Source organism: Zootoca vivipara, chromosome 6 (genome assembly GCF_963506605.1).
Source record: "Zootoca vivipara chromosome 6, rZooViv1.1, whole genome shotgun sequence".
In the NCBI taxonomy this organism is placed as follows: domain Eukaryota; kingdom Metazoa; phylum Chordata; class Lepidosauria; order Squamata; family Lacertidae; genus Zootoca; species Zootoca vivipara.
In genome coordinates this window covers 1,095,207-1,105,687 of record NC_083281.1, presented here as the reverse complement: position 1 = coordinate 1,105,687, position 10,481 = coordinate 1,095,207, and the positions used below count along the sequence as shown (strand labels likewise).

General features: G+C 53.1%; 1 protein-coding gene across 1 annotated transcript; it reads right to left on the bottom strand.

Moving 5' to 3' along the window:
• Window positions 1-3,645: 3,645 nt before the first annotated feature.
• On the bottom strand, window positions 3,646-10,481 carry SLC35E1 (solute carrier family 35 member E1). The gene is made up of 6 exons (XM_035117164.2): window positions 9,964-10,481; window positions 7,912-7,982; window positions 6,877-7,014; window positions 6,188-6,313; window positions 5,117-5,362; window positions 3,646-4,040 (listed from the first exon to the last, which is right to left on the bottom strand). Exons 1-6 carry the CDS (start codon window positions 10,403-10,405, stop codon window positions 3,783-3,785), a joined length of 1,281 nt encoding a protein of 426 aa, XP_034973055.2. The 5' UTR covers window positions 10,406-10,481; the 3' UTR covers window positions 3,646-3,782.

The window sequence follows — 10,481 nt, the reverse complement described above, 5'->3', positions numbered from 1 at the left end:
AAAAATTAAAAGGGAAAAAACCTGGATGTACATTTCCAAAATATAATCCAGGGGTGGCCAACTCCCAGAGACTGCGATCTACTCACGAGTGATCTGCCCCCTTTTGGGAGTTCAAGTCAAAGGGAGGTGGAAGGCAGGGCTATAATCATGAGCTTTTTTAAGGGGAGCCAAAGTTGTTGAGCTTCTTTGTGGGGAGCCAGTGATCTACCAGAGACGTCCAATGATTTCCCAGTAGATCACAATCTACCTGTTGGACGTGCCTGACTATCTATCTATCTATCTATCTATGCCAGTGTCGGATTTACGTATCAGCTAAACAAACTATAGCTTAGGGCCCCACTCTCTTGGGGCCCCCCAAAAATTGAAGGAAAAAAACCCCTGGATGTACATTTCCAAAATATAAAAAAACAAATAAAATAAAACCTACATACAGCAACAATGCTTTGTGTTGTGTAGACTCCTATTTTGTTACAGTGGTACCTCGGTTTGCGACCGCAATCCGTTCTGCGGAGGCGGTCGCTCGCCGAAGCGGTCACTCTCCGAAGGCATGCTTCTGCGCGTGCGCGAAGCACCGATAGAGCACTTCTGCGCATGCGACGCCGCGGAACCCGGATGTAAACACTTCCGGGTCCACGGCGGTCACTCGCCGAGGTAGGCGTAAACTGAGGTTTGACTGTGTGTGCAAATGGGTTTAGATACCTGCTGGGTCCATAAATTACCATATAGCATATATTCAACACAAAAAAGAGCGACAATTGGTTGTTGACAAAGGACAGCTGGACATATAAAGGGCCCCGTTACCTTCCGTAGCTGAGGGCCTCATCAAACCCAAATCCGGCCCTGGTCTCCCATGCAGATGTTTGGACCATAGGCGTAGCCAAGAAGGGGGAGGGGGACATGACTTTTTCCTTTTTAAAAAAAGACTCCACATGGGAAAGTTTCGATTCTTGCGGAATTCGGGTTTATTTACATTTTTGATATTTTAAAAGCATAATTACAACACACCCTTTTTTCCATTTTAACTTTTTTTTTTTTAAGTCTGCAGGCTTAAAAAAGAAGAGAAAACCATTAACTTATCTTTCTTTCTTTTTTAAGTTTGCAGGGGCTTAAAAAAGAAAAAGAAAAACCATGGTTCCTGTACATCAGAAGAAACAAACTTGTAAGAAGTTCCTCGTACTTAAGAACTGGGAGGGAACGCTGTTGCTAAAAACATGTACATCTGCACCTATCGATTAAGAAACTTTCCTCCAGAAATCGCCCACATAATTTACAAATGATCGAGACTCCGGTCCGTTCGTTTCTCAAACTTGGGTCGGTCCCCGGCTGTAGTTGGACTACAACTCCCATCGTCCCTGACCGCTGGTCCTGCTAGCTACGGATTATGGGAGTTGTGGTCTGTTCGGAAAAAAACAGCTGCAAGGCACCAGGTTGCCTCTAGAGAGGCAGGAGATGGATTGGAGTATTCATTTTGGGGGCAGAGGCAAGCGCTAAGCTGCTCTGCCATTTCCCTCCTGAAGATGCTGATTTTAGACAAGAGGGAATCCCACCCACCTCCCAGGCAAAGTCCTGGACGTGACAGTCTCCACCCGCCCCCATTACACCTCACCCTCCCTTGTCTCCCAGGCCACCTGAGACCACTGGGGCTTTGGCCATGAAATGACCACTGGCCACACCTGCCACTGGCTGCAAAGGAAGTATCTGCATTTCGCCGCCAGGTTGGAAGGGAAAGGAAGTAGAGAGGGGAAATAAAACTTCAGTTAATTTTACAATTCTCTGAACAAGACCCTTCATCCCAGGGGGCGGTTTTGCTTCTTTGGGGAAGGGGTTTCACGACACGCTCTAAACCAAATAAAACGGCAACACCCAGGCGGCATGTATATGTACACACACACACACACACAGACTCAAGCGCTCTGCCTTCCCACCCCTTATAGATATAACACACTCAACACGCAAACACACCGTTCCCGAGGCAAACAGGCCGAGGGGAGGCAAAAGAACCAGAACTGCCGCAGGGCTGTGAAAACCCCGCCATTTCGGACGTGGCAATGACGTGGGCTTTGACAGCTGGATCTGGAGCTAGCGAAGACATCGGCCGGGGGGGGGGGGGGAGAGAACTCGGGCAGGCAAGCAGTCCTTGAAGAGTTGCCCCGCCTTGGGGAGAGGCGAGCTCTGAAAGGGAAAAGCTTGGCGCCATGTCCTGCTCTCCCAAGAAGGGATCTCGCCATCGCCGAGAGAGGGGAAGAAACACGGCAGGTGAAGCAAGAGAGGCTGTTATCTGCGGGGAAAGGCACAAAATTTGCCCACATTGGGAGCACTACCCCCACCGCCTTGGCTTGCTCCCTCTCCTCTCCAAGCTGCCTGGCGAAATGAGACTTTATTTTGGGGGGTGTGTACATATTAGAAAGTAGAAAGCAGAACAGAAGAGGGCAGGCATGAAACTATTCCCCTGCTTGTGTCCAAGTCTGAGAAGCTGCGACAGAGGAAGAGGGCTTGCCTCTTGAGACCTCCTGTCCCTGAGTCTCCGGAGCTCCCCCCCCCCAATCTTTCCCTTTGGCCAAACCAGAAACATGATTAAAAAACTCAGACGAAGAGACCCACTCATTTCAGACAAAGCCCCGATGGGAGAAACGGCTCCAGGATGCAGGAGAATGCACAGGGGGGGGGGGGGGTCTGTTGGACAGCGAAGGTGTGAATGGGATGAAGCCGTGCAGAGAATTACGCACGGATTTATTAAAAAAGGGGTTTCCGCGTTTGACGTCTTGGCAGCCCCACCCGCTGTGGACCCCCTTTAGAAGGCCGGGAAGGAAGAAACCAAGCTGGCTCCGAATCTTCCCTGTTGCCCAGTGCTACTTCGCAAACACAACACTCAGAGCTGACGCACTGAAGTTAACGGGCCCAGCAAATCCATTCATTTTTAAGGGGTGAAATGTAGTTTTGAAACCCCAAAGAAAAGCCCTTTCCTAAATGGGCAGTTTTGCTGCGGGTGGGGATGTCATCAAAGGGTTCCTAGACCTCATGATTTAAAAAAGCAGGATCGGGGCATGAACAGGAAGAGGGAACGTTTAAGAACCGTATCTCTAAATTTGTCGCACGTCGCTTGGCGGAACATGATTACTATTTTAAAACAGATGGCGGCTCTCTCTCCGGATCTCTTTGCAACGGCCACAAGCTGGAGCTAAACACTCGCGCACACACACACACAACAAAAAACCTCACAACTTCTACTGGATACAAGAAGCGGCTGCCTCCTCCGCAGGGAGGAGAGAAAGACGATTCTTGCAAATTGCACTTTGAAAACAGCAGCAGAGCTCGGCCTCGGCCGACCCGGAGTCTCCCAGGGGGCTTTGCGGGTGCTGATGGGAGTCCGAAGCGCCCCGAGGGCACCAGGTTGGCAAAGGCTGGCGTGGCTGCAAGACAAAGCAACCGAAACAACAAAAAAGGTAGAGTGCAACCCAAATGAAAACAAAACAAAGATCCGTACGGGGGAAAAGAAAAATAGAATACTGGCCATCTTTCTGCTGCCCCCCGTGGGTTGAGGGGCAACCGCAGAGGCCCAGGCTGGGCTCGGGGGGCTCGGCCGCGATCCGCACCCGTGTCCCTGGGCAGAAAGTTGCTCAGCATGCAGCTGCCCTCCTCTTCCTCCTCCTCCTCCTGTTCCAAGCGCGCACACAGTCCTCCTCTCCTCCTGCTCACGGGGAGTCCCAGGCCACAAACATAATGAGGACCCCTCTCCATCCTCGGAGAGTCTCGGGTTATGCCGGCCGGGACCGAGCCTCTGGCTAGATGTCGTAACGGCTGGAGCTGTACATCGCGGGGTAGTTTTGTCGGTTGTACTGGAAGTGGTCGGCCAGGACGCCGCTGCCTCCCCCTCCCCGGTTCCCGTACTGGAAGTCTCCGCCGTGGTGGTGCAGGAAGGAGGAAAGTCCGTTCTGGGATTTCTCCGGGGGGCTCCGGTGCCGCTCCAGGCTGCCGGGGAGGTCCCCCGTCGTGACGGGCAGCAGCTGCTTCTTCCTCTCCTGGTTGGCGTCGTATTTGGTCTGCGGGGAGAAAAGCGCTTCCCATCAGGCTCCCTTTCGGAGAACCGGGAGGGTACCCCCCCAAAAGGTCAGCCAGCGCAACCCTCTGGAAATTAATAAGGTTTTGGAAAGCACAAATAAAAGAAAATGATCAAACTGGCAATTCCAGCAAGCCAGGGAGGGGCACCTTATCTAAATTATATAATTCAGTATTTGAACGATTGGTATTAGTAACTGTATTATAAATTGGTATTGTTATTTCTTGATATATATATTTTTATTAAACTTTCTGTTTTGCAATTTAGAATACTCATTTACGCATCCTTAAAATATTGATGACTTCCCTTCTTCTCTTTCCCGTGGTTCATTGTGAGTATCATAAATCCCTGTGTGTTTTACAAGAACTATACCATTCAGTATTCCATTATTGTTACACAGTGGAACCTCGGTTTTTGAATGTAACCCGTTCCGAAAGTCCGTTTGACTTCCGAAACATTTGAAAACCGAGGATCGGGGGGTGGGGGTGGAAAAAAATGCCCCGGAAGCTGTTTGAACATGGAAGCATTCACCTCCGGGTTTTCGATGTTCGGCTTCTGAAACGTCTGGCAAAAGAGACGTTCGAAAACCGAGGTTTGACTGTAATGGGTATTGTTTGGGGGACTTCAAATTGAGAAAATGACCTTTTTGGGGGGAGGATTGCCAAGAGTTGTTGAGCTTTTTTTGGGGGGGGGAGGTTGCAGAAAATCTGCTTACGGTCCCTTATTATTCACATAATTTTTAAATAAACAATCTTCGTCTTATACACAGAAACATACAGTAATTAGGCTGTTATTAGATTGTAATAAAAAACTTATAAAATTATTCTATATATTAAAAGAAGAGAACGGCAAACACAAAAATGCGAAATACACCATCAAAATAAAAACAAGCATCGGAAAAAGGGATAAGATGAATGGTCACTGACGGCAATCAGATACGAAGGCAACGCTCTCCCTCCCCCCACTGTCGGAGACAGTATACTGGGGAATCGCGAGCAGGGAGTGCTGCCTGTGGGGGGGGGGGCTCCCCACCCAAAAAAAGAGGCGCCCAGGATGTACCTTGTTGTACAAGAAGACTCCCAGGATGGCGGTCATCATTCCCAGGACGTTGGTGGAGGTCACAGGGTTTCTGAGCATGAGCAGCGAGACGCTGATGACCGTGATCCTCTTGGTGGCGTTGGCGACAGAGTAGCTCAGCGGGCTGATGAGGTTGAGGATGCTGAAGGCGATGACGTTCTGGGCGAAGTTGCAGAAGCCGCTGATGGTGAGCAGGAGGAGGGTCCACGGCCAATGGGCCATCGAGCTCTGCAAGGGAGGCAGGGCTCAGGGAACAGCGGGGAGTTTCCCCACCAGCCCCTTGGTCACTCCCGGAGGCTGTCAAGACTCCGGCAGAAATAGGAATAATTTATTACAGTGGTAACTTCCACAAACGTCCACCCCGTCGAGCCTGTACCGCCGGACGTCCACGGCAAACCCAGGAGTACCGGAACAGGTTACTTCTGGGTTCGCCGCTCGCGCAAGCGTGGCGCTTTGTCCAGCGTTCTTTTTGGCCACCGACTGGGGTTCCGGAACGGATCCCAGTCGCAAAACAAGGTACTACTGTACTTATACTCCACCCATCCGGCTGGGCTTCCCCAGTCTCTCTGAGCGGCTTCCAACAGAATATTAAAGACACGATAAAACATCAGACATCAAAAACTTCCCTAAACAGGGCTGCCTTCAGATGTCTCCTAAAAGTCAGATACTGTAGTTGTTTATTTCCTTGACATCTGATGGGAGGGCAAGAAAGCCCTCTGCCTGGTTCCCTGCAACCTCGCTTCTCGCAGGGAGGGAACCGCCAGAAGACCCTCGGGAGAGGAACCCGGGTGTCCGGGCTGGAGACGCTCCTTCAGGGATACTGGGCCAAGGCCGTTGTGGGCTTTCAAGGCCAGCACCAACACTTTGAATTGTGCTCTGAAACGTCCTGGGAGCCAATGTAGGTCTTTCAGGACCGGTGTTATATGGTCTCAGCGGCCTCTCCCAGTCCCCAGTCTAGCTGCCGCAATCTGGATTAGTTGTAGTTTCCGGGGCACCTTCAAAGGGAGCCCCACGGAGAGGAAGGAAAGGGAGCTGCTTCCCCAGGAAACTCACCAAGTCGTTCTCGACCAGGAAGGCAGAGAGGTCGACCAGGACCCAGGTGGGGATCATGAAGAAGACGGCGTGGCAGCCCAGAATGTTCAGCAAGCGCAGGTGGTGGATCCGGGAGTCTCTTAGCACCTGCAAGGGTGGAGAAAGAGATCAGGGACGGCCGGGCACTTTCGACTTGCTTCCCCTCCTGCTCAGCACCCACAGGAAAAAAGAGGCTGGTCTCTGTGTCACAGAGTGCTGCCTCTGGAGGGGTGGAAGGATGGTACGCTCTAGATCAGGGGTAGGGCAACCTAAGGCCTGGGGGCCGGATCCGGCGCAATTGCCTTGTAAATCCGGCCTGTGGCCAGTCCGGGAATCAGCGTGTTTTTACATGAGTAGAAGAGTACAAGAGTAGAATGGTCTGAGGGATGGTGGACCGGCCCATGGCTGAAAAAGGTTGCTGACCCCTGCTCTAGACTCTAGGGTACAATGTCTATTATCTTCCATAAACCACCAAGCCACCTCTGGTTCTTCTGCACCCGAAGCTCCAGTACAATTTAGCCAGAATGAGCAGGGACTGATTTTGGGCTGGCAAAAGGCTCCCAGGCCCAAGGCACCGTATTCCAGTTTCTGTCCCTGAGGCCGGTGGCGCAGCTCCCCCTGCCGAGCGGCACCCTGTCTGCGGCGAAGAGGAAGGCGAGAGGCAACGGTACCTTTTTGGAGAAAATGTTCTGGAGGGAGAAGCAGAGCGTGGCAGCCAGAGCACTGATGAGCCCCCACGTGTCGAAAGACAGCTCCGTGACTGTGGCCAGCAGGACGCCCCCGATGATGGGGATGAGGGATAAATACACCTGGGGGGGAGGGGTGGAAAGCATTTCAGGTGGGAATGAAGCGCCTTGAAGTCGCCAGGCCAAAGATAATAATAGTAACTTGTTCGTTGTACCCCGCCTATCTGACTCGGTTGCCCAGTCACTCTGGGCAGCTTCCAACAGAACATTAAAGACACGACAAAACATCAGACACCAAAAACTTCCCAATACAGGGTTGCCTTCAGATGCCTTCTAAAAGTTGTGCGGTTCTTTATCCCCTTGACATCTGATGGGAGGGCGTTCCACAGGGCGGGCGCCACCACCGAGAAGGCCCTCCGCCTGGTTCCCTGTAACCTCACTTCTCGCAGGGAGGGAACCGCCAGAAGGCCCTTGGAGCTGGACTTCAGTGTCTGGGCTGGACAATGGGGGTGGAGGTGCTCCTTCAGGTCTACTGGGCCGAAGCCGATTAGGGCCTTAACGGTCAGCAACAGCCCTTTGAACTGTGCTCGGAAACGTACCGGGAGCCAATGTTGATTTTTCAGGAGTGAGGTAATATGGTCCCGCCGTCCGCACCCCGTCAAAAATCTGGGAACTGCCTTCTAGATTACTTGGTACTTTCTGAGTCACCTTCAAAGGGAGCTCACCCCCCACCCCCATAGAGCGCATTGCAGCAGTCCCAAGTGGGAAATATCCAGAATACGAACAACTCTGGCGAGACAGTGCGCAAGCAGGGAGGGTCTCAGCCTGCTGGTTAGACAGCCGCCCTGGAGGCAGAATTGATCTGCGCCTCCATGGATAGCTGTGAGTCCGAAATGACCCCCAGGCTGCGCACCTGGTTCTTCAGGGGCACAGTGACCCCATTCAGGGCCAGGGAGTTTGTCTGCAGAAAGAAGGGAGACATCTCGCCCACCACTCCTCCTCCCTCCTCCTCCCTCTTACCTTGGTTGTCTGCTTCTCCTTCATGATGATTCTCGACAGCAGCACCACCCAGATAGGCATCGTCGCTTTGACTGAAAGGAGGAGGAGGTTAGAGAGGCAGAGTAGAGGCAGGAATCTCTCCCAGCCCCAGCTGGAGACAGGGGCTAGGGTTGAACCCAGGACTTCTGCACGCAGAGCACCTGCTTCACCCCAGAGGAGGACAGAAGCCCAAGGGAAACACGAGGGAGAATGACCACACAGTGGGGAGGCAACGAGGAGTCTTCACTCTCACACAAGGGACCCCAAAACCAAAGCAGGCAGGAAGCCACCCAATTATTTCAGCACCTTAACTTTAAAAATGATTGGGTTGTATCCCATCTAAAAGATCTACGCAGAGCAAACACGGTGAGATTAATGGGCATACTGTCGTTATGACCAACAGGTTTAATAAATAAAATACTCAAGAGCTTGACAAATGCTAGATATATCCCACTATTTATTACTATGGTTAACAGGGCAATGGTTTTTCTTCCCCCCCCAAAAAGAAATCAAATACGAAACACCCTCAGAACTAATTATTTCAATGTGGCTAGAAACAATATTATTTCCGTTTCTTTCAGCCGCTGTTCAGTTACACCTAACGTTAGCAAGGAGGGAGCTGGCACCAAGAAGGCCCCGTCACCTCTGGGAGATATCTGCCACCTCTGGGAGATATAGGAGCAGACACAGGAAGGGACCCTCAAGGGTCATCTAGTCCTGGCATCCCCAAACTGGCCCTCCAGATGTTTTGGACTACAATTCCCATCATCCCTGACCACTGGTGGTGTTAGCTAGGGATCATGGGAGTTGTAGGCCAAAACATCTGGAGGGCCGCAGTTTGGGGATGCTTGATCTAGTCCAACCCCCTGCGATAGAGGAAGTTCAGCTAAAAATCCATGGCAGGTGGCTGTCCAACCTCTTGGCTTGTGGCATCTAGTGCAGCACAGAAACAGAGAAGCGTAGAGTCGGAAGGGCCCCCCAAGTGCCATCTAGTCCAACCCCCCCTCCTGCAATGCAGGCATCTCAGCTATAAACTTTGCCCTTGCCATGTTCCACAAATCTCTTGAAGCAAAGCCATTGGAGGGTGGCCTCGTCGTCTTCAGGAAAATGGGTTTCAGGGCAAAGAAGAGGCCAGAAGCCCAGCTTTTGTGAAAGGCATTGCTCTAACACTGATTTCCTAACGGAAGCTCAATGTAACAGAGAGCTCGGTTAGTTAGAGCGTGTGCTGACCACACCAAGGTTGCAGGTTCGAGCCCCGTATGGGACAGCTGCATATTCTAGTCCAGTATGGGACTAGTTAATCCTCAGGGCCGCTTCCAACTCTACAATTCTACGGCTACTCCTGAAGAAAACCTTCCTGATCTCGGGAGCCGGTGGATTCCCCTTCCTTGGAGGTTCTTAAGCAGACCTTGGATGGCTGTCATGGATCTTGAATAAAGATCAGACCTACAGGCTGCTGTTTTGCTCCTACATTCCTGGCTGGTGTCTCTGTCTGGCAATCCAGGTGACCCTGAGGATTTTCCTATAACAGGGATGAGATTCCCGCTTTGCGGGGGGACTGGGCTTGGTGACCTTTGGGGGCACCCCCAATGCTGTCATTCTCTAGTATTACCTTTTCTTTCCTTCTTTCTTTCTAGGATCAACTTCTTCCTCCCTTCCGTTACAGGCACTCTGCACATTCCCAGGAGCAGCAAGGTGCGGAGGGCCTGCCCCCTTTGTAGGGTTGGACTAGATTATCGTGGGGGTGCCCCCCAAATCTGCAATTCTAGGATCAAATTATCTTTCTTTCTTTCTATGCACTCTGCACATTCCCAGGAGCAGCAGGACGCAGACGGCCTGTCCCCTTTAGAGGGCTGGACTAGATGATCGTGGGGGTGCCCTCTCAATTCCGCAATTCTAGGATCAACTTTCCCCCACCCTTTTCTCCTTTTCAGGAGAACTCTGGCCATTCCCAGGAGGAATGCAGCCTCCCCGACCCGCCCCCCGCAGGCGCTCTCTGCCCATGCCCCGGAGCCCCGCTGCGCGCTCACGTACCGGTGTGCGCGTAGGAGACGGGCACCCTCCAGAGGGAGACGTGTGCGGAGACGGAGGCGAGGTACTTCCCGAAGGCGAGCGGGAGGATGACCCGCGGGTACGCGCGCGGGGGCAGCTGGGCGGGGCTGGCGGCGGGCACGCGCCAGGCGCGCAGCAAGGGGGGCAGCAGCGCCACCAGGCCCAGGACGTGGCACAGGGAGACGGTCACGGGCCTCGGGAACGCGCCGAGCAGGACCTTGTTCACCACGTTCCCGCCGGCGCTCAGCGCGTACCAAGCCACGCACAGCGCGGGGACGCGGAAGACCCCCGGCGGGGGCGCGCCCCGGCGAGACGGGGACGCGCCCGGGGGCGGCGGGGACGCGCCAGGAGGGAGAGGCGGGGAAGGAGGGGGCTGGGCCGGCGGAGGAGGCGGCAGCAGCAGCAGCGGCGACGAGGACGACATCCTGAGCCGGCTCCGGCCCCCTTCAGCCGCCACCGCCGCGCTCCTCCGCGTCACTTCCGCCCGACGACCCACCCGC

Bases quoted from the DNA above. Each gene is read 5' to 3' on its own strand.
- SLC35E1 (XM_035117164.2), bottom strand. From the start codon at position 10,405: ATGTCGTCCTCGTCGCCGCTGCTGCTGCTGCCGCCTCCTCCGCCGGCC. The intron at 6,314-6,876 runs GTACCGTTGCCT...CCACCCTTGCAG, and splicing joins AGAACATTTTCTCCAAAAAG to GTGCTAAGAGACTCCCGGAT. The intron at 5,363-6,187 runs GTGAGTTTCCTG...CCTCCCTTGCAG, and splicing joins TCCTGGTCGAGAACGACTTG to AGCTCGATGGCCCATTGGCC.